Source organism: Patagioenas fasciata, chromosome 18 (genome assembly GCF_037038585.1).
Source record: "Patagioenas fasciata isolate bPatFas1 chromosome 18, bPatFas1.hap1, whole genome shotgun sequence".
NCBI classification, from domain to species: domain Eukaryota; kingdom Metazoa; phylum Chordata; class Aves; order Columbiformes; family Columbidae; genus Patagioenas; species Patagioenas fasciata.
The window spans coordinates 14,482,469-14,505,707 of record NC_092537.1 but is presented as its reverse complement, the minus strand read 5'-3'; the positions used below and the strand labels follow the sequence as shown (position 1 = coordinate 14,505,707).

The following is a 23,239-nucleotide window of genomic DNA, read 5'->3' as shown; positions in this document are numbered from 1 at the left end:
AGCACAAGAAGAAAATCTTGGCATCAGCACAAGGTGAGATGAATAAACACAAGCTGAGCTGGGGGAGGAAGAAGAAAAAAGATGGAGGCAAGAAGGGGAATGTCACAGAGGCACCGCAAAAGTCAATTTAGACAGGCAACAAGATCCAAGCAGACTTTATTCTGACCAGAACTGTTTGACAGAAAAAACAGCTAGAAACAAGGTTTATCCAAAATTCTTCAGCACTCCGACAATTATGAAACGGGTTCAGATACCACTTAGGAGTTTGACTACTACATAGCTGATTCAAACTCAAGGGATCAGATCCCAAAACACATCCAATGCATGTTCAGGGCTTGCGGTGTTTGCTGTACCACCACCTTCATGAGCAGCTTGGGCAAGGGAGGAGCACAGAGAGTCCGTGTGCTGCTGACACTTGGGTGTCCAGGTCTTTCATCCGTTGATCTCCATTCGTAAGAGAGGTCAGTATTATTTGTGTTACACAAGGAAACAAGGACTTGTAGGTGAAGGGTCTTGCCCAAGTCATGCTGGAGAGAGAGCCCGTGTCTCTGAGAGACCCATTTCAGTGCTCTGATTCTCGGCATGTGCTGCTCCTGGAACTAAGCCTGTGAGTTTGCTGGAGTTAAAGGTAGGATAAGAAACAATATGCTGGAGTGAACAGCAGAGGCTAAGGGAGGAAAGAAAATCTGGAGGAGGCTGATGGTGGCAGAAAGGGGATGATGCACTGGGCATCAAGGAAAACACAGGAAGAAGTTGTGCCCTGTGGTGGGCAGGGAAGAGGTCTCAGGGAGAGCATGAGAAGCTTGCAAGTAGCTGCTTGTGTGGGAGGAAAGGCCTTGGGTGAAGCTGAGAAATCGATAAAACTGCTCGGACCAACTGCGAGCCCCCAGGACGCCTCCCCGAGCACAAAGGTGGGAGCGGAGCAGAGCAGCTCGGGGGCTGCCGGGGCAAAACGTGCGGGACACGCATGGCGGCGCGGGGGCCCGGGGGGGCTGCGGGCGCAGGCGCTGCCCCTCCCGCCGGAGGAAGCAGGAGCGGGGCTGCGGGCACCGGGCTGCGGACAGCGGGAACGCGCAGGGCTCTGGCGGAGCCCCGGCCGAGCGCGGCCCCGGGGGGCTGCGGGCCCTCCCCCCTCCCCGCGGGAGGCAGCGCGGTTCCCGTCCCGCCGCAGCGGTGCCGCAGGGCGCGGGGCTGCGGGCGCCCCGCCTGGGAGGGGTTAAGCGGCGGCCCCAGCCCGGGGGCGGACGGGGCGGCTGCGGCTGCTATACGGCGGCGGGGCTCTAGGTGTCCTGCCTGGGAGGGTCCCTGCTGCATTGCAGCCGCCGCGCTGCTCCCTCTCCGCGCACACAATGGCGACTCCCAGCTCCAACAGCGGCTCCGGCGGCGGGAGCGGGCCGGGCCCGGGCGGCCCGCAGGCGCACGCCGCCGCCAGCAGCATGCAGGGTAAGCAGCAGCCCCGCGCTGGGCCGCCGCGACCCGGCCGCGCCTTCCGGGCCGGGCGGCGCGCCCCGCGCTAGGCCTTGGCGGGCCGGGCCGGGCTCCGGGAACGCCGTGCCCGCCGCGGGGCTCGCCTTGCCCGGGGCGCCGCTCCTGGGGGCGAACCCCCGGCCGGGGGGTGGCTGGCGGGGCCGGCCGGCCCGTGCCCCCCGCGCTGGGCCCCAGCCCCGGGCGGGCCGCGGCTCTCGGGAGCCCGCCAGGGCGCGGCCGTGCCCGCCGTCCGGAGCGGCGCTGCCCGCGGGAGACGCGCGTCCCGGCCCCTCGGGGCGGCCCCCGCGGTGCCGGCGGTGGGGGGCTCAGCCCGGCCGGGCCCCGCTCCGGGCCTGCCCCGCCGCTCCCTGCAGTGCCGCCTCCCGCCGCGCCCGGCGGGCTCCCCGGGAGCCAGCGCGGCCCTGCCCGCCGCGGTGCTGCGCCCGGTGCTGCCGAGGGGCGCGGGGCTGCCCGGAGCGCTCCCCGCGGCGGGGGCTGCGCTGCCCCGGGCGGCAGGAGGGACCCGCGGGGCGGGACAAAGGCCGCTGGACGCGGCCTCTTGCAGTCGGCGACGGTTTTGCGGCCTCCCCGGTGCCCGCGCAGGCCGCGGGCAGCAGCGTCCCGGGGGCGGCTCTGCGGGCCCGGCCGGAGCCCCGCGGCTGCGGAGCGCCCGGGCCTGCGGCAGGACGGCTGCCGTCCCTCGGCGGCCGTTTGTGTGATTGTCTCAAGGTAGATGGTGAAGTAAAAGCAGTTCAGCGCTGAACTTCTGGTTCAGTTTTCTTTTATTGTGATGGGAATGCACCGTGGTGCGGTGGGGCCGTGTTGCCGGTTTCCCGCCTGCACTTGTTGATGGTTGAGCAGTCTTGCAAAAGCAGTGGATATTTATTTTTCGGAAAAGCCACAGCAAACACCGTTGGAGTTTTTCCTTTAAAGTTCGACCACTGAAAAATGCTCTCTGCTTGGGCAACATTTTAGGCTTCATTAGGCTGAGGTGACCCAGTACTGGTTTATTTTTTTTTCCATTTGATACAGGGGTGATAATACTAAAGAAGCTGTTTGTTTGCCCTGTTTTGGGAACTCTTTGTTTTTTTTCATTAGAAGAAGGAAAGGTCACTCTTTCTGTGAGAGAGGTACAGGAGCTCTCAGCAAATAACGTTTGTCAAAGTTCTTTGCTATACTTTCTGTTCCGTCCTGCTAGGACGGGCTTGGTGAGGCTGACGGGGCCCTGTTCATGGTGATATAAACTAAGAATTTGGTAGACTTGGAAAAAAAGGTGAAGTTTTGCAGTTTGGAGCTTCTCCCGTGTGAAGCTCTCGTGTTCGCTGGATGCAGGAGTGGGTGCCTGCTGGGCCTGGGGAGGTGGTGTTACCCATGTTTGCAGTGTGTTTCAAAAAACAGAATCCCAAACCTTGTAAATCGAGTACATGGATTAAAAACTTGACTGTGATGTGCCAAAGCGGTTGCACTAAGACAAGAAAACCCTTGTTGCATTGCAGTTAGAGCTCTCCCTCTTGCCCCTCATGCTTCCACCTGGCCCATGTTTTTCACATTTATGAACTGTTTCCGTGAATCCTGTGTATCTTCAGGGCTGAGAGTTGGATTTGTGCCGGGATTCAAGAGCCTGTGATGCCCTATAAACTTGTGATGATGTACCATCTGCAACCTTTCTCCAGGCAGAGGAAGGACCATTGTTTCTGTTGTAGTTAGTTTAAAGCACCTATTTAGATATGGATTCAGGACAATAGGGCCAGCTTGATGTACAAGTGCTGGTGGTGAAAGCTGGTGTTAGGGTGTTTCTTTTTTGTCAGGCAACAGGTGAGCAGGTTGCTGTGGGCAGTGGTGCTGAGGCAGGGTCCTGCAGCCAGCGAGAAGCTCCATCCCGGGAGGACGGCATTCGGCTGGGATCTGCTGCTGCCATGCAACCGCCTGCGCAGAGCCCGGGGTCTGGGCAGGATGGGAAGGGCTGGAGGTGTCTGCAGGTTGCTGGGGCAGGTCCACGGTGGCTTTGCCCCAGCATGTGTCCTGCTGACGCCAGGCGAGCTGTCGCAAAGCAAGCCCACCAAAAAGCGGTGAGTTTTCCGCAGTTCGAGCACGCAGTGTTTGCTTGTGGTGGGGTCAGGCAAGCGTTGGTGCAGGGGAGGTGCCGGGAAGCGTTTCTGGGTGGGAAGAGAAGTAGGTAGGACTGCTTCAGTGTTGATTTAATCAGTGTGGTGAGGTGGAGCAGGGAAGTCATTAAGCTGGAAACAGGTAGTTATATTAAGAAGAAAAAAAAGTTTTGCTCAGTGAACTTTCAGCGAGAAACACTGTCTGACCTGGCTCGTGCAACCGGTGCTGCAAGGGAGGCGGTGGAGCAGGACGGCTCCCGTGCCTTCAGCCGCTGCTGCCACTGAGGGGCCGTGGCTGCGCCTCCAGACAGCCGTCCATTGTCCATCGCTGTCAGCAACAATCGGAGAAGGTCCGTATCTGGTTAGTGTCCTCTGTGGGTATGAGGTGAGGAACCTGGGCAGGGAGGTTGCTGAGGGCTGGTAGTCTGAGAGCATCAAGAGGCGAAGCAGAGTCCCGCTCTCGCCCTTGGGTGCTGTTCAGGACACGAGTGACATATTGGAGTTGGGTTTCTGCCTGTGTACGAGGAAGCTCTGCCCTGTGTCTTTCTCTGCCTGGTTGAGGAGAGCTTCTGGGGGGCTTTGAGAGAGGTCAGGAATCCTTCATGTTTGGCAGATGACGGAATTGGTGAGCACTGGTCTGTGTCAGTCATCGTGGTCAGATGAATTTGGTGTCAGTGTGCAACCTCTGCTGTGTCTTTGGGGTGATCGTAGTTACTTCAGGCAGCACTGTCAGAAGGAGAATATTACTTGAAATGTGTGGACATCGCTGTGACCAGTATGATCCTTGGTATGGGACTTAGGTAAGAGGTGCTGTGGCTGCTGTATGCTCCTCTGCTTTCTGTTGCTGTCTCTGTGAGTGCGAGCAGTGACCCGAGCAGCTCTTGTCTCACTGCCGGAGGTGCTGCTGGACCCAGAGCCGGCGGGAGGAGAACAACGAGATGTTGATGCCTCAGTGTTGAGACATTGGGTCTGCTGGGGCACAGTGTGGGCACTGTCAAAAGGCGGGTTGGTAGACTTAACACTCTGGGCAGAGGGGCATAATGGGTGGAGAAAAGCCCCAGTAAACATGGCAGTTTGGTTAGGAAGCCCCAGGGAGGGGAGTTTGGGGGACAAGAAGATGGGAGAGGTGGAAGGGTTGTGAAGCAAAGGGAGCAGCAAGCATGCAGCAGATTAGGTATGAAGCAGCATATGAATGGCCAGGTAAAATGAAACATGTGATGTAGATAAGAAAACAAGGTAAAAAAGAAGAAGATAAGAGAGGGACTGAGGGGAGAATTAATCCCTGTCCTCAGCTGGCAGTAATGTAAGTGTTATCTGTCACTGTGTATTAATTACCTGTTCTAATGTAGGCAAAGTGAATCGTATCTTCAGCGGGTGGGAACTGATTGAATGGAATTAGAAGGTGACTGCACTTACTCTTGCCCACAGTGGGATTCTAAAGCTGGTGTGTTAATGTGTGCCACTGGTGCAAGCTGACACTGGGCGATCAGACTGATGGGTGTGTTTCTACTTGGACACGTTTGCATTTATCATGGAAGGTAAAGATAGTTGTGCAGTGAACAAACAAATATATTTCAGTTTGTTTGTGCCTGCTGGTTCATTCCTGTACAGTATCTCTGCCAAGATACGGCTGACCATAGCTGCTCTGTGTTTGAGTCTTCATGTCCACGTGTGCGTGTAGGGCTGTATTTATATGTAATCATATGTTTTTTGCATTTCGGCTTTCTGTTTTGGTTTACTTGTAATCAACCAACATTCTTAATATGTCTGTTTTCCTGGTAAAAGGCCAGCCCAAGAATACTAGTTAGTGGCTGGAGGGCTTTTTCAGTGATTTTATGCTGATTCAATGGAGCCCATAGGAGTGGAAATCGCACTGTTGCCCGGCCATGCAGTGAGAGAGGTGGGTTTTGCCAGGAAGAAGAAGAAAAAAAAAAAGGAAAGAAAATTTCTATTTCCCAAACTTGATTTTGCTGAGGAGTCCCCAGGTGAAATGCATTCACCTTCTCAGCCTGCGTGCAGTGAAGTGTTACTTACAGGAGTCTTGTGTAACCACAGCAAGCTCTGCCTGGATCAAACAAACATAAACACCTTGTTAGCATCGTGCAGCCGGGACGTGATTGCTGCCTTTGAAGTCAGATGTCTTCTGTTGGTTTTAGGTTTGGTAAGATTTTATACGAGTTGAAAGAGAGAAAAGCTGGAGGTCTGCTTCCCAATGGGAGGAGCGGCTGCTGTAACAGGTGGAGGCTGGAAAGAAAACCTGGACAAAAGCAAGAACCTGCGTGGTTGGGTGTTTGTGCAGCGCTCTGCCCCGCGGGGCAGGAACCGGCAGCAGATGTCCACCCATGTTTCACCAAAGTGGTGTTTGTAAAGAAGGTACAAAAACCTTGAAATGACTGTGACACTTCTGGAGTCCCCTCGAAGGCTGGAGTGTGCTGGTCTGGACCAGCTTTCCGAAGGTGCTGGTTATGTTCCCTGACCTCACGTACTTCATTTGAAACGGGCTACGTTGTATTGACCACAGCTACAAATGCCTCCTTAGCTGTGTTGGTGCTGCTGTGGTGCTGTGTGCCGAGACAGCCCCGGCTCGGGGAGGCAGGAACGGCTGCGCTGCGCAGCAGGATGGGGAAAACCTGCGCGAGTTTGGCAGCTGGACCTTTCCCGTGTGGCTCAGGGGGGTCACTTCGGGGCATGGGCTCTTCTGTGGATAGTCTGATCTGAGTGGATGATGGGGATGGTTATTATTATTAGTAGTATTATGATTGTACAGTCTGACCTCCTGCTTTGGAGGGATGAGCAAATGTTTTGGGGATTCCTGTGTTGATCCTGGTCATTTCTGGTTGGACTGTAACAACTTCTACAATGAGAAACCCAGTCCCTGTAAAGACACCAGTTTGGGAGTGTTGAAGGTTTAAATTGCGGGGTGACAATCAAACCCTGGCAGATGTGTTGTCAACCTCCTCTCCCCGCCACTTCCCCCTTTTGCCCCTCCCTCTCCCCCTTCCCACTCAGCACAGGCGATTGGGAGGGGAAGAAGGGCAGAGAGAAGAGAGTTGGAAAATTAAAGATGTTTTACTGATGCTACTGATAAGAATAGAGAAAATAATACAAAATATACAAAACCAATCTTGAAAGTCTCAGCAACTGCAGAGCCAGCACCCAAAGTCCTGGATCAGACTCTGCAGCCAACCGGAGCTGGATTCAGTCTCTCACTGGCCTCCGTTCGCAGGGACGACCAGCAAGGTCCTCTCCTAATGTCGACCATAAGCAGAAGGGACAAGGGATGAGATCCTCGTGATCTGCCACTTTTATATGAAGTATTCACGTGAATGGGATGTTATACACAGTTGATCAGTTTGTTGGTCACCAGTTTCTCGTTGCCCCTCTCGCGAGATGTCCATCCGTGCTTATCAATAAGTTTTCATTCCGTTGCTGGGTTTACCAAACATGTGTCTGGTTCTCCAGGAAAATGCAGCTAATATGAAGGCTTTAGCTGACAGGCAAAATTCGCTAAAAGAGAAACTTGTTTTTTAACAAAACCAGGACAAGGAGAATCTGTGTCTTTAAGTCGATTGGTCCAGTACTTACTACATTTTTAAGCTGCTTTTTAATATGGGTTGGGTCAGTTTCTGGTCGTTGGGTGCTGGCAGAGGAGCCCTCCAGCAGTCTCCATGTGCGGTCACTGTGCTGCTCCCTTGGCCAATGTCCTCAGTGATGTGAATCCTGTGCTGTGTTATTCAAGTCTGCTGGTGTTCCCTGCGAAGGACTCTTCTTTGCCTTCTAGATCTTCAGATTTCTTTTTATGTTGCAGGCTTGTTTGACAGCAGCACGAATGTGTGAGCAGTGGGTTAATGATTGTTGAGCACTGAAAAATTTATTTCTTCTGCAAAGGTGTGTTGCTATACCTGGATTAATTAATGTGCAGTATTTAACTCATACTAAACCCCTAGTGAGAGATGCTTCACCTGTGTTTCTTCACTTCAGCCTGTAGGCAGGTTGAATGCTGTGTCTCTGCTAGGCTTTGACGGTGGAGCAGTTGACGCGTGTTCGTTCTCCCTCTGTATGCACATGGTGACCATGGCACTTCTGCTGGGAGGGTGTCTGAAACAACAGCTCTGAGCTTCACCCCTCTCAGTAGGCAACTGGCTTGGATGCTTGGGTGGCTGTTAAAAACATCAAAATATTTGATTATCAAAATCAGTGACAGAGTACTCTATGGTATTCTGAAGGTGCCTAGGGGTGAAGTCACTGGAAAGCACAAAATTCCAGGGGAGGTGTGTTCCGTCTCCTCCTCCTGGGTCAGGGCTGCAGGAAGGGTTTGCGCAGCCTTGGGGCCCTCTTTGGTGTGCACTTGAGATTCTTACTGTCTGAACAGGACAAAGTGATTTTCACTGTGACTCTGCGCCCCGTTTTCTATCCTCACTTGACCTCCTTGCACGATCGCTGAGTTGTTGGACAAGTTATCTCTGTTACGAATCTCTTGCTGGGGTTTACTAGGTGGGCTTGTATAAACTGTGTGTAAGATGCCTGGAAAGCTGCTACTGCAGGTGGCACCATGGATGGAAGCCTCTGAAGGGCTGTTCCTGTGTCACGAGCTTTGTCATGGCTGTGAGTGCTGGTACAGATGTACCATGAACATACATGTACCTTTAACATATATATACCTTTAACGTAGCCCTTCTGTTCTCCTTGTAGGCATCTCCGTTGCTGAGGCTGTGCCCGTCCCCTCGCCCTGTGACCTGTCCCAGCCCAGCTGTCCCCCCGAGGGGCAGAGCTCCCCGAGCTGGGTGCTGCTGGGGGGTGGGACGATGCTGCTGGGGTGGCAGGAGGGGGAACGCCCTTCCCAGGGGCATGCGGAGAACAGATTGGCTTTGCTCCCTGTCTCATCAAACCACTGGGCTTATGCTTATCCTAAATCCTGTGCCCACTAAGCTAGCCTAAGCCTAATCAGTTGCTAGCACTGGGAAGCTGGTCCTGTCGCAAACTCCTGTCTGGCACTGACCCCGTGCCGGTGTCTGAGGCCGGAGCGGCCCCACAGCTCTTGGTTCCCCCAGGACGGAGCTCTCTGAGCTGCGGGACAGCCCGGGCTCTCCCAGGACAATTTGCTGCCAGGGTCATTCGGGTGGCCTCCCCAGACGCTACCTTTGGCACGTCATTGGTGGGGGCAGTGGGCTCGATTAGTTCTTCCATCTCCTATTTTTCTGTGTGTTGTTCTTTTTCTTCTTTTTCTTTTTTTTTTTTGTCTTTGATTTGTGTGTGTATTTTTGCTTGTCAGGGATCAAGCAAATTCTCATAGTTGGATTGTGCTGGCCAGTACTAAGTGTAAGAAATGAGCACTCTGGGGTACGATAATCTTGTGAATTAGAAGAGCATCATAATGGAGCTAATGAGCTTCCTGCCTGCTTGTAATCCCGGTGTTTTTACTTCTTAGTAAGTGTGCCTGACTGGATTGGTCTTCTTTCCAAGTCACTTCTTGAAGTGGAAGGGATGGACAGACTGCAGGGAAATGTGCAGTGGGGCAGACTTGAACTAATTCATGTGATTTGATATGGTAAACAGGGAGCACCCAGAGGATGGGAAGGATTCAATTTAAAAGGATGGAAAAGAAGATGGATAAATGTTGGCAGCCAAATACATTTGGAAATTACAGTAAGGGAGGAAGGGAGAACTGAGAACTTGCTCGGTGTTGGAGTGTACCTTGGCCTCAGCAACAAAGCTTCGTGTTGGCCCAAGCGTCTGTGGTCAGGGGACGGTGTTCTGGACAGGCTGTGTTGCTGACAGGGGTTTTGAACTTTTCACTCTGCTTTATTTCAGGTTAGGTTAAGCTGTCTCTTATGGGCATCTGCAGTCTTACTGGGATTCCTTTTGTTTGAGGGCAGGCTTTAGATCTGGAAGATACCTGCTGTATGCATTTTTGGTATGCTTAGGTAGTCATTGCTTCAAGGTTAGTTCTGCAGTTTGTGCAGCTGCAGCGTGTTCGTGCCTCTCCAAGGTAAGGTGGGAAGCTGCAAGCATGACTGTTATCAGGTGTCATGGGTTTACTTAAGTTCCTGTGTGCAGAGTCTGTGAATTTTTGAGGAGACCAGACTACCAGTAAGCAAAGGTCCTGGTGGAGATCTCTGCTCTGCCCGTGGGTGCTGCACAGACCCTGTGCATGGGGACACCTCGGCCTGGGTTTGCGTGAAGACTGCATGTGGTACTGCGCAGCTTCTTCCACACTGTGTGACCATGATTCCTCGGGCCGTAAGCCTCCGTGAAGGGATCGGTGCTCTTGCTGTTTGTGAGGCAGTGCAACATGGTGTTGTCAAGCATCCGCGTGCCATCTCCCCGTGCTGCTCTCAAATGTGCTAAACTGCTCTTCATGTGAGCACGTGCAATAACTTTGCGCTTTGCAGAGTACAGCCCATTAACTTTAGTATGAGCATCAAGGGAGATGGAGAGTATGTATATCGCACAAATTGCTTATTTATTAGCTGCTAAATTGATTTCCTCTTCTGCGAATCAAAGCCTTTGTATTTGCAGAGTGAGCCCTGCAGGAAGCAAAACTGCTCGCACTGATCCTGGAGCGAACAAATAGTCCAAGTGCCAAGAACTAGTCTGTGTTTTGAATAATGCATCTGATCTTTCTGAGGTGCCCCAGGAGATGCCCTCTGGCGCAAGGGACAGCCGCGGGGAGCAGGCAGAGCTGGGCCCAGAGGAAGTCAGTCCTTCCAGCAGTTTTTGTCTTGGCTGTGCTTTGCTTTGCTATTTTTTTTTCTGTGGGGGTTTCATGGTTTGCTTTGGACCTGATTCTCCAAAGTGGCTCTCTGAACTGAATTAGCTGTTGCTTTGCTTTTGGACTGGAGAGCAAAGTGTACTTGGATGAGGTTTGTGGACGGAGATAAAACAGTTTCCTTTAAAAACACACGGCTGTGTTGCTTTGTTCTGGGAGGGGTTATGGACCAAGATAAAAGATCACATTTGGAAATACCTGCTGGGGGGTGATGGGACCATGTCTGACTTTCCCTGTAAAGACCAGTTTCCCTCCTGATCCGTGTCGGTTCAGGACCAGGTCTCCTGGAAACCTCTCCCTGCCTTTGATGTCCTCCTCTTTCCTCCTGTCCCACTCAAACGTGGATGGGCAGAGGGTAGGATGATCAGAACCACTTTGTAGGGCTGGCCAAGACTGGTGGCCCAGAGCCGTGGATGGACACGGGAGTTTTGTACTTTCTTCAAGGTATTTTTTCACCTTGGGGTAGCAGGAACAGTCAGCATGTGGGAACCAGCGTGTTCGGATGTCTGCTTTTAAAGCTGGTTTCCTGACTTATCTGGGGAGAAGTAGAGGTCAGCTCTCTCCTTTCTGATCAGTGTAGCCCAACTGTTGTAACTCGAAGGTGTGAATGTTTGGTATCTGTATGCAGCTGTAGGCAAAGGAGTTGCAATTAGCTTGAACTTCTGTTGGAAAAAGAAAGGGATGAATGTAAAGGTTTGGAGATGTGCTGCTGTAGGCAGCAGCTTGGCAGTTGAGTTCATGCTGGACCAGGGAAATGCTGAATGTCTGAACAAGCTTGCCAATGTTCTCCTGGAAATGCAAAATTAATTTTAAAATATGTTTCTAATTATTTATTTCTGAGAAAAGTTGGAGTAACATCCCAGAGCTCACCTGCCCAGGTGGTTATGCCAGAGTTGTGGCCGAAATACACTTCTGACAGGTTGAGCTTTGCCATTCTGCATCAGCACCAGACAGCCTGGGGGTGCAGAACAAGGACTCACTCTGGCCTGTTCTGTGGCCTCATCCCGGCTGATCCTGCCGGCCGGGACTGCAGCTGAGCAAACAGGAGCAGGATCTTCTCAGCAAGTGTGGAAGCGGCCAAGGCTGGGATGGGAGTGGTGGGAGCTGGTGTCTGTCTGTACGGCCACGCGGGACGGCCCTGCTGGTTTCCCCGCCAGGGGAACTTTAGTTACTCGCCAGTTCTGTAACTTGAACTGGAAATTCCGAGTCTGATTTGTCAATACGACTGTTTTTTTCCTGCCCTACAAAAATAAACTGTAAATGAAGAATGTGTGAATGCAGGGTTTATTCCAGTGAAGATATGAAATGTTTTTGGGGCTGGTCATTTGCATTAATATAGATGGGTCGTAGTCATGACTGGCTTGACCGGGAGCCCGTGACTGAACTGGCAGCGAGGAACCTGCTTCATTGCTGAGCTGCCAAAGGTCTGAGCTGCGTCCTGCTCGTGCCAGGGCCGTGCTGCTCTCACAGCACCTGGGACCAAGTCCAGGAGCCGCTTGTCCATGGCGCTATTTCCATTTAGTAAACAGAAGCTTTCTGGGAAGGTTTGTGTTGGGTTTCCCTCTCAAACCTGATTAATACTCTTGACTTCTTTGGCAGTGAAGCTCTGACTGTCCAGTGCTCATGTCTTCAGAGTAATGCTGTGCTGGCATGTCCTGAGTCTGAGAGACCTGAACGAAACACAACAAATGCTCTGTGGTGACGTTCTTCAGCTGGTTCATTGTCCAGACTGTGGAGCAATGTGCAAATGTAGTAATACTGGGGTCAAAATCTCGCTGTCTCTTCAGACATCGTGTTGAAGAGATACCGATTTAGCAACCAATATTGGTTGCTCCATGGCAGCTGAGCTGGTGAGGAAGAGGATTGGGTTGGCCTTGTCCAAACTGGCAGGAACTGCTGCTGCTTTCCTACCCAGCAGGACCATTGACTCCTGTGCCAGAAGAACAAGCGACTGCTCAGAGTTGCTTCCAGAAGAGTCCATGGGATGACTGAGCTGAGTGTCCTCATTCACCATGGGTTACAATGATCTCTGCATTTGCAGCAATTTCACAGCAATAGTTCCTTCTGAATTTCTACCCGTAGTTGCAGGCCATAAGCTGCCACTGTGATGTGCTGGAGGAAGAGGCTATTCCTGGGTATTTCGGAAATAGTAACTGTGAACAGAACTTGCAAGTGGTCCTGTGAAGTAGAACCACAGAGCATCCTGAGCTGGAAGGGACCCCCAAGGATCATGGAGTCCAGCTCCTGTCCCTGCACAGGACCCCCCACAGGTCACCCCGTGTGTCTGAGGACGTTGTCCAGTCTCTCCTTGAACACTGTCAGGTTGGGGCTGTGACCCCTCCCTGGGAGCCTGTTCAGTGTCCAGCACCTCTGGGTGAAGAACCTTTTCCTCATGTCCACTGACCCTCCCTGGCACATCTGCCATTCCCTGGGCTCTATCACTGTCACAGAGAAGAGCTCAGCCCTGCCCCTCCTGCTCCTGCTGAGGAACCTGCAGCCCCATGAGCTCTGCCCCCAGTCTGCTCTGCTCCAGCTGAGCAAACCCAGGGACTTCAGCTTCTCCTCATCCGGCTTCCCTTCCAAACCCTTCACCAAGTTCATGTTCCTCCTCTGGACACTCTCCAGCAGCTTTATCTCGTTTTCTCCGGTGTCCCCAGCCCTGCACACAGTGAATGCTGCAGGTGAGGCCGCCCCAGCGCAGAGCGGAGCGGGACAATCCCCTCCCTGCCCGGCTGGCCGTGCTGTGCTGGATGCACCAGGACACGGGTGGCCACCTCAGGACATGGTTGGCAAAGTAATTTTGCCTGGTACTTCAAAGGAACAAGGTAGCCAGTACACACTAGAAGAGGAGTTCCCTCAGTCCCAAGTATGGCAGTTACTTTAGACGATGATGAGTTTGATATGCTCTGGTCCATATTAGGACTCAAAGACCCTTGGAAATATCTTGACTTTGTCTCTTGAGTTTGCTGATGGCCTTGCATGGGGCAGAAGATGTGGGCAGCAGGACCAGTCTGGTCCATCCACCTTCCCCCTCCCCTAGGGTGTCTCCCAGGGCAGCAGCGCCAGAAGCCAACCCAGGCCATGGGCAGAGATAAGTGAGGCACTACTGGTACGTGGGTGGCATTAAACAGCTCCTACCTTCTCAGCAAAACGTCCTGAGTCCTGCTGTAGTGGAGAAGTTGCATCTCAAACCAAAGTGTGGCAGGTGGATTTTCTGTGGGGTGAGAGGCAAGGCAGGCAGCGAGCAGCGTTGGCTCTGGCTGGAGACCAGGTGGCTGTAAGTGTGGGAAACTTATATTTGTGGTGCTCTGGCACCTTGCGAGAGCCAGGAGGACCCTTTGGTGTTTTTGTGTGGGACAGTCAGATTTTGTATGCAGAACTGGTGCACGAGTTCCTTTTTTTGGTGAGTTTTGAGGAGAAGGAGTTAACGGGTGTGAAGGCAAAGGAAGAGCATAGCTGGATCTGTGCTGGGGCTGCTGGCTGATATTTTTGCGGCAGGCTTGTGTTACCGGCGTGGGGCCGTGGGGATTAGCCGGGCAGACTCCCAGGCTCCTTCCGCGCCGAGCGCTCGCCTGCCCCGCGCAGCCCTGCGGCTCTTTCCCAGGGCTGTCAGAATACAGTGGACTTGGGAATTTTTGTTGAGAGGCTCTGTGGTGCTTATTTCTTTCGCAGGAACACCTTGTGTTTGCCCCTAGTTACACGACTTCAAAAGAATTAAAGAACTTACATAACCCCCAGGAGAATTGTCTGGTATAGTGGCTTATAATAATTTGACTGAAAAGGAAAATAAGGAGATGATCAGAAAGAAAATTGTCTTTGACAATCTAAGTGTGCTCAGAGTATCTGTTTGGATTCTAAAACCTGTTTTAAGAACCACGGTGCAGCTGTGTGCGTCCCGCACCCCAGAGCCCGGGTGAAATGTTTTGAGGGGAGAGGCAGACGCAGAGCTGGGTCAGAGGGGCGGGAAGGTGTTTCGGGGCAAAACAGTGAACTTGCAGGAAAGCTGAACTGGTTTTGTAGGAGTAGAAGGAGCTCCCCTTGCTGAACGGCGTAAGGATTTTTTGTCTTTTGTCTTTCTTTTTGATTTTCATGTTTTCCTGCCAGTGACGTGGTCCTGCTGGTGACATTAGGAGACTTCTTTGGGCAATTAAAGTTACAGTTTTAGCTTGATTCTTGTCCTCTGAACATGTTGCCAGCCTGCCGTGGCAGCTTTTTGCTTATTTTGTTGTTTTTGTGTGCTACTGTAGAGAGAAAACCAATTAAAAACAAGTCACATTTAGCAGACTGTGTAGGTTGTGGCTCCTGGTGTGAGGGGACACCAGGTCTTGTGGGACTCGCGGTGAAGTCGGAGCTGGCACCGTGTCCCTGGGGAGCGGGACTGCGGGCCGGGCCGGCGCTGGGCGGGAGGCAGCAAGGCTGGCTTGTTTTCTTCCTCTTTTTTTTCTGTCTCCACAGTGTTGGGTTACATAGTTTTTGTGCACTTCTCATTCCTTACTCAAACTGAGTTCAAAATGTCCCATATTTTTGTATCCAAGGTCATGTTTAGCGCAGCATAAATTGAAATGTGTCTGTAGCATGTAGGGTAGTTTTTGAGAGCTAAAACAATTACTTGTCTGGAGCCTTCAGACTGGACAATGAGCACAGGCCTTTGTGGCAGGTGATGTTTCTCACTCCAGCTGGCTGGTGGTGCCGTGCTCGTGCTCTTCCCACCTGTGCACGTGCCAGCGTGTGCTCACCTGCGCTGGGACAGAGCCTGCCCAGAATTCTGTCTCCATGTGATTCTGAACAGCGATGGGGAAGGAAGCACCAGCCAGGTCCCCTCTGTGCATGCCTGTGTAGCTTTCCTTGCCATACGATGAGATGAGGCTCTGGAGAAAGTGGAGAAGATGGTGCATGCTCTGGTACAAAGTGTTACTGCCATACCATATGGCCATAATGTGTTGTAGAGACTTAATGTGGCTCATGCTGGCTCTGAGGTGACAATGCTGCTTCAGGTGTAAAAGTCCTAGAAAACATCAGAGGGAATGTCCATCCCTGTTGGTTGGTCAGCAGTGGTGGGGAGGGCCGGGGCTGGTCTGGTTCTGCTGGTGCCCATCCCCAGCTCCCCAGGGAGAAGCCGTTGGGCGGCTCTGCTCCAGGCGCGTCGCTGCAGGAGCCTGTGCTGCCCGTGGCTGCTGCGGCGTCGCGTCACCCGTGAGCAACGCCTGGCTTCCCCTGGCCTTAACTTGTCAGCTAGAAAGGTAAAATGGTCAGAAATAGCAGGTTGCAGCTTCCCGAGAGCGCAACAGTGCTGAATTCCCTGTGCACGTGCTTTAGTGCCTGCGCCGCCACAACCTGCGGGGTCACACGTGGCTTTGGGAGTGTTGGCGGGGTGTCCTCTGCTTCAGTGAGCTTTGCCGTGGGTCTGCCCGTTACATCAGCCAACAGGTCTGTACCCAGGCCTGAAGCGCAGTCACTCCTGTGCTGCTGGGCTGCAGAGTCGCGGGTGAGACCAGGTTAGATGGGACCTGCTGCTGGGAGCAGCTGGCGTGCGATGGTTCGTGTGAACCTGGTCAGCTTAAGAAGGTTGATTAATATTTATTGAGGACAATGACTTGCTTTTGTGTCAGTCTTTTTGCCGGTTCCTGGTTGTCAGGCACGTTAAGCAGGCTGTCAGTGCCGCTGCAGGATTTTAGTTACTCCCTCTGCAGTGCTTTCCATCTGAAGCTGGGATCTCCTGTCAGACACAGACAGCCTGTGTGTGTTGGAGGGGTTGAAATCTGCTACAAAACAAGAAAAATCCTCAGTAAATGATAGGAAGGAAAAAAAATAGGCTTTGTCATCTGAGAGTTTTGCAAAATAGTGATGTTTTCCACAGCTTGGCAGCTGGGTCTGATGGTAGGTAGCCCCTGAAGCAAACTGATGACTCGTGGGGCGAGAATTTGTTGTTCCCCCACGGCAGGAGTGGACGGGCTCTGGAGCTGCTGTTAGCCGAGCACCAAATAACCAGCGCGTCCTTTCCGAACACCTTGGTTGACTGCGTCGATTATCTGAAAGCGTAGGAAAAACGTGTGAACTGTGTTTCTGGTGGGAGAAGACTGCGCAGCACGTCTGCTGGCAGCGCAGCGCCGGGGCCGCTGCCCTCAGCAGTGAGTGGGCGCCAAAAACCCGCCAGCGTCACCATGCGCTTCTGTTGGAATTGTTGAAGTGAAAGCTTGTGAGTGTTGGCAGCTCTTGCTGCCGTAGTGCGGCGCGTCCCCTGCGCCCCGGGGGTGGGGGGGTGGTCTCCTGTGACTTCGCAGGGGCGCTGCAGGTCCGGGCTGCGGGCTCCCCGCGGTGCCACCGACCCTGCGCAGGGCTCACCAGTCAGGCTGTGAAATACCTTAGAATAGCTTGGCCGACTTCTGTGCCTGCAGGGAGGAATACAGGTAGATCAGACCCATGATGCTAAAAGGCATTAAAAAAACCTTAAACTAATGCTTTAGCCCCCGCGTGCCAGAGCACTGGAGTTTACCTTCAGAATGGAGAAAATATGTAAGAGAATTGAAAAAAGGGTGTTGTGCATGGTGTGTTTCGCTTCTGGGAGCTCCTGAAATGCGCGTAGTGCGATCTGCATCCCCAGGAGGTGCTGTGGTTCAGGTGGCAGCGAGCGGCGCTGCTGTGCGTCTGGCCGGAGAGCCCGTGGTGCTGTGGGTGCTGGCTGGGCTTACACCGCGGCGAGACCGTAACCGGTTGAATTAAGAAGTGACCTATTAGTAAAGTACTCAAGAAGATTCTTTTGCCAGAGACAATACCCAATTTCTTCCTAGCAAGAACTTTCCAGCAAAGACAGATTTTGATGTTAAGTATTTTCCATTAAAAATACTGTTGACTGTTGCAAAGTGACAGTGTGTTTGCTTGAGTTACCCTAGAGTGTATTTTAACTTTAGTTTTCTCTTTAAACAACATTTTGAAGTGCCAGGAGTGTGTTATCTGACTTTGTACGTGTCGCGTGCAAACATCGCGTTTGTTTTGAAGGAAAAGACGATGGACGTGTGAATTCTCTTACCCATTTAATGGTTTTCTGTTTCACGGGCAAATTTTGTAGGTCATGTTTACCAGCTGTTAAGGAGAATGAGAAGAGCTATTGTTTTTCAGTGGTTCATTGTTCCAAGGCGCAGTCGGTGCTCGGTATCTGCTGGCGGTGGAGCCGGTGCGGGTGCAGCGGGCAGGACGGGTCGCGCTGGCCTGGGCACTGAGTGGCGCGGGCCTCTTGCCCTCTCCCTGTAAGGGGTGGTTTCTGCTCTGCACCCACTGCTTTGCCGGAGGAGCACCATCCAGCTTCAATCTGAAGGTGTTTTTTTGTGCTGAGAAGGGAACAGGCCACTGTCGCTCTCCGTGAAGGGAGAGGAAAGGTGTGCAGTGAGGGGGAGGCTTTACAGATCCTCTCTTGTAAGTGAATCTCACTGGGATGTCTGAACTTCTCTTGTAAGCTGTCGAGTGGCAGGATTTGATCCAACTCTCTACAGCTCTTTCACGGAAAAGCAGCAGCAGGTTTCTCGGTTCAGGATGCGGCTTTGTCTCGCTGAGCAGGCTGAGGGGGCTGCGGCTGTCGGCGAGGCACCAGGCCTCTGGGTTTTCTGTTGAGCTGTAGAGAGACCATGACAGGTAAGCAAGTCGATTTATTATTATAATAAACTACGATACAAGGGGGAAGGGTGGCATTGCAACCAGCTTGCTGCTTGTCTCAAAAAGAGCAATTTTTTGCTAGTGGTGTCAGCTGTGCCTGTTGGGGTGCAGCTCCGTGAGGGAGCGGAACACAGCGCTGAGCCTCCCGGGGCTGGAATCCCCTTCCCTTTGCCGGGGCTGGAATCCCCTTCCCTTTGCCGGGGCGTCTCTTGCCCCGTGGCTGTGGGTGTAGCTGGGCTCCTGTCCCAGGGAAGGGCTGTTCCCAGGGGAGTTTCTTTCCCGTTTATTTTTTGCTGACAAGTCTGTACAACAGAAAGGAAAGGGTCAGGGCCTGTTCTTTCTTTCATACTTTTTTGTTGTTTCTTTTGTACTACTTTGTTTCTTTCGGACTTCTTACTTGTTTCTTTCAGACTTCCTTGTTGTTTCCTTCAGGGTTGCAAAAGTCGAAACTGTTGGAAGTACCTTTTCAAGACTTTGATAATAAGATCGCTTCCCAGTGTAATTTCATTTCTTCTCCTGAGCAGCTGTGCAGCGTTCAAGGAAAGCCATGAACAAGTGTATTTCTGTAGGGCAGCTGTTTCAGTGCTTTGGCTACTGTGTCAGAGCTTGGTTATAAGTACCGTGCATGTGTGCAGTGACCCTTTTTGGAGTGCCCGCCGTTCTATTTCCATGGCAGCAGGAGTTATGCTTTTATTAGGCTTCACTTCAGCTACTTCCTCTGGTTTTGTTTTTGATAGTGAATCAACTTTGTGTGACTTTTCATGCTCTTGAGCTTGCTAATCTTTCTGATCCATTATTTACCACATCATGGGTTGGTACAAAGTGCACCTCAAGGGACACATGAGACCGAAACATGGACTAAAATGTGTTGCAGACCAGCAACAGCAGCGTGCCCATAGCACCGCTTACTGCCCGGCCTGTACCCGACACGGGACACTGAGGGGGTCTAGTGGGTGCTGCATGTTTTATTCAGGAGTGTTCTGAACGGAAGAGGAGGGTGACGTGCTCCCGAGAGCTTGGAGGAGGATGAAGGAGAGGACCTGGCACGGGACACGTGAGCGCCACTGGCCCTAAACTTGGCTTTAATCATCTCGGTGGCAGGTTTTTATATCAACTGTGAATGAAGAAAGATACAGCTTTAACACAGACATTTGTCATAAGATATTCCTAATGCATATTTTCTTCACTAGTATGGATCAGAACAGACTTTTCGGGATACTGACGTGTTTTTTTAAGATCAATAATTTTCTCTTATAGTATTAATCGTAACGTAGGACACCAGAAGTTAATGTACATATGATTTTTCTTGTTTTGTAACCGGTATGTTAAACTAGAGCTGTGATGTTCCAAAAAAAACCAAATCTGCTTTATGCTTTTAATTACTGGTGAAATTACTGTACTGGATCTTCCAGGCGGAATAGATTTGGGCAGAATAAGAAGTGGGAGCAGTCCAACAATCGGATATGAGGAAGTAAAAGCAAAAATTAAAGAAAAATTAAGAACTCAAAGGAGGGTCTTATCTAATGAGCTTCATAAACAGCGGTAAAACTGAATTGTTTGAATGCAGTATCCTTTCAGTTTCAGACATGTATTTCGTACTTTGGGGGAGAGTTGCCTGCTTTAACAAGACTTTTTTTGCTAAACTGACCTTATTAAATTTTGAGACTGTTTATAAACAAAATAACACACTTTTGGGAACTTTCTTTTTAAAGTAAGGAATTTGGATTACAGTACTGTCTGCCATAGCCCAGGAAAAAGAGCACAGTGGATAAATTGAGACCTGGTGAAGTTTCAAAGTGCTTTGGACATTTGACTATGAGACGATGTGAATATTTGAATATGTGGAACAGTTTGGTGGTGTTCACCGTGCCTGCTGCTGCAAGATTTGATACTCAGCAGGTTAAAGTATCACAGGATCCCAGGCTGGTGGGGCTGAAGGGACCTCTGCAGATCCCCAGTCCAACCCCTGCTCACGCGGGGTCACAGAGCAGATCACACAGGTGGGTCCAGGGGGTTTCAATGTCTCAGAGAAGGAGACTCCACACCCGCCCTGGGCAGCCTGGGCCAGGCTCTGGCACCTCCCAGCAAACAAGTTTCTGCTCATGTTCAGATGGAGCCTCCTGTGCTTCAGTCTGTAAGTAGCAAGGAAGTAGGTTAAAAACCAACAACAATCAACCAAAACCTGAAACCAAAAACAAGGACAAAAAGGCAAAACAACCCAAAGGGCAGTGGTGTTTTGCGCAGTGGGTGGTTAAGCTGTGGAGGCCTGGACACAGTGATGTGGGTGTTAACGGGCACAGGTGGTGAAGAGGAACCAGGACCAGTTCTGGGAGGGACTGGCCCAGTGCTGGGGTGTCCAGGGAGCCTCGTCCTCAAGCCCCGAGGCAGGTTTCAGTAGAGAGGGGATGACCAGAGTGGCCATGACTTGCGTAAGTAAATGTTGATTCTTACAGGCGCTGGCTGCTTCTTATGAGAGTGTACAAAAAAGAATGAAAATCAGAATGGATCTGCACCGCCAGACAGTCCCCTGCTCCTCCCAGGAGTGTAAGAAACCTGATTGTACTAGGGGGAGATGAATGATAGTTTGATCCTACTTGGCATCATTCACGGTCACGGGACTTTCAGGTAAATACAAATTTGAGAGAGTGTGTGGCCATGGCTTGCGCCCCCCACTCTGGCTTTATAAAACACCTGGGAAGTGTTTCCCTATGGCAGAGGGAAGCCACGGGCAGTGTTCCTCCCTTTGTGCAGGCTTGTGTATCCCTGGGGCACAACCTGGACTGGTGGACAGGGGGGAAAATTCAGCAGAGAGAGGCAAGGGTAGGTCTGGCTGTAGCAGTTTCCCTTTATTTTAGAGCGATGCAGTGCCAGAAGCTGCAGGCACACAACACCTGGGCAGCCAAACTTGGGGGGCCGAGACTGCTGTGACAGTCCTGCGGCTGTAGCACCTCCACTCACAAGTGCACTTGAGCATCTGTTACTGGAGGGAGCTGTGACTTGTGGGCCAGGTGCTCCAGAGCTGTTTTGTTTCTCCGGGGATGCTGAACTCCTGCATCTCCGGAACAGCTGGAGTTCCGGGCCTTGAGCAGCAGTTCAGGCGCCCCTGCAGCGGCTGCTGCCCGCAGGGTCTGTGGGACAAAGCAACATCGCCCATCGTGAGACCGGCTGGGGAACGGTGACTATGTCAGTGAGGTCTTGAGATGAGCTGCACAGAGTGCATTTCCATGTTCAGGCTGAGCAAATCGCGTAGGGACGAGCTTTCAAGGCCGTGGGCTGTGTGGTCCCCACGAGCAGTCCAGCACTGGGGAAATGCAAAGGAAAAAACGGAACAAACAGCAATCTCGGGTGCATGGCAAAGTGGAATTCCTCACAGAGGCAGCTGGTTTGGTGGTCACAGCCGTCTGTTTGTGCACCTGATGCAATGCTCCAGTTCCAGGGTGGCTGGAAAGCAGTGGCGTTGCTGAAGGCGGCAGTGTCGCTTTTCCCACCCTTCCCTGCTCCAGCTCGTGGTGCAGGGAGGGGGTCAGGGACATGTCCGGGTTAAAACTGAACCAGGGCAAAAAGTCAGGGTCGAGCAGCTGTGGGCAGAGGCAGGACGGTGCTTCTGGGGTAACCCGGCTGTGCAGCAGCTGGAGATCCCGTTGTGCTGGTTCTTCGCAATCGCAGGTCTTCCTCGGGTGGGATGGTACATGCTGAGCACAGGGACGCCCAGGTCCGAGGGTCAGAGACTGCAGATAATGCTACTGTTTTAAGTATGATGTATTTACATGGTATTAAAAATCATTTTTTTACAGTAATAAAAAGATGTAGTAGTAAAAAGGCAACTTGTTATTGGAGTTCCTGCGCTGGGGAAGGAAGGAAGGTTTGTGTGTCAAGGAGCAGAATGGTTTCAAGTGGGTGGTAGGAGGAGACCAGAGCTCTTGACAGAAGTTACACCTCGGACTGCGGTTCGTATGCTGGAGCCAAGATGTGCAGAGGCTTGGTTTTGTCCCAGCTAGAAACACTGGGGTTTTACTCATCTGGAACCACGCAGGAAAGGGAAACCACAGAACCATCAGCTTCCAGCTTGGCAGGTTAGCGTGATGCAGCTCTTCATTGCTTTATACTTTCTGCACCGTGTTTGATCTCACTAGGAATGCCTGTGTTAAGATCAGTACTTATATTTTGTTATATCCTCTTAGATCCATCCCCCCTACACTAAACAGATGCGAGTTCTTTGTCTAGAACTGCATCCGCTGATTCCCCCAGGCCACGGTCTGTGGTGCTCCTTGCTGCAGGTCCCTCGGCCGTTGGCTTGGAGTCAGAGTTGGTTGTGTGCAGCTCTCCAGTCCTTTGAGAAGGAATTTAAATGTTGTAACACTTCCATCTGTATTATCTTTGCTAACAAAAACGAAGGTTTCTGCCACATAGGTAAATATCCCTGAAAATGATGAGTGGCCAGCTGTTGGACTGTTAGAGGCCGTCTGGGTGATCTGCTGAAATCAGCGTGTTACTGATTCATATTGAAGGCTTCAGAAGACAACATAAACCTTGAATTTTTGTCAGCACAGATGATGTTAATATTTTTTCTCTATGAAAAATGGGAATCCAAAAGCTGATCTTTGCGGTCTAGTTGTCTTGTGTTTAGTAAGGCGTCTGAGTGCCCATCAAAAGTGCATTTTTGGTACTGAGAAATAACCGGCCTTACAGATGCGTTTGACTGCCCTGCTGGAGTCTGGAAGCTCACAGGAGGTTCACAGCTTGCTTCTCCTGAAAGGTGGCAAATGGCAGTGGGGCGAGCTAAGGGCTGGAAACCTCTGTGTGGCAGCCCTTGGAAGAAAAGCAAGAGGCGAGACAGGGCGACGTGTGCAGGAAGAGTCATCAGACGCTTCCCTCCTTTCACTTGGCATCTTGGGGAACATTTTGCTTAAATGAGTCCAGATTTGCTCTGCTGACCCCACGTGAGACACCAGTGGGTCGCTGCCCTGGACCTCTCTTCTGTCACCAGCAGCTACACGCAGGAAGGGCCGAGCCACAGTGTCAGGAGATTGCTCCTGGCCGGCAGCGTGCCTTGTCCTTCCCTGCAGACATCAGGGCAGCGCTTCCCAAATCCCAGCACTGTTCTTTGCTCTCAGCAGGATCACGTTGTGGTCTCTCGGTCTTCAGAATTAAAAAACTCAATATGCTAATGGAAAGGAGGGCAAAATTGGTTGTTTCTCCCTGAGATAGTGCTTAGAAATGGAGGAAGCCCCGCGGTGCTCTGGTTCCCGCT

General features: G+C 51.9%; 1 protein-coding gene across 2 annotated transcripts in view; it reads left to right on the top strand.

The window, feature by feature from the left end:
* Positions 1–1,165: 1,165 nt before the first annotated feature.
* MAP2K4 (mitogen-activated protein kinase kinase 4) overlaps positions 1,166–23,239 on the top strand; it is a 93,632-nt gene continuing 71,558 nt past the window's right edge. The window contains exon 1 of one of the 2 annotated variants that reach the window (XM_065852231.2): positions 1,166–1,443. In XM_065852231.2, coding sequence (XP_065708303.1) covers positions 1,350–1,443 — 94 coding nt within the window. In that variant the 5' untranslated portion in view covers positions 1,166–1,349. Of the gene's footprint in view, positions 1,444–17,945; positions 17,968–23,239 lie in introns of those variants that run through there. The other variant, XM_071816641.1, reaches the window with a different exon arrangement.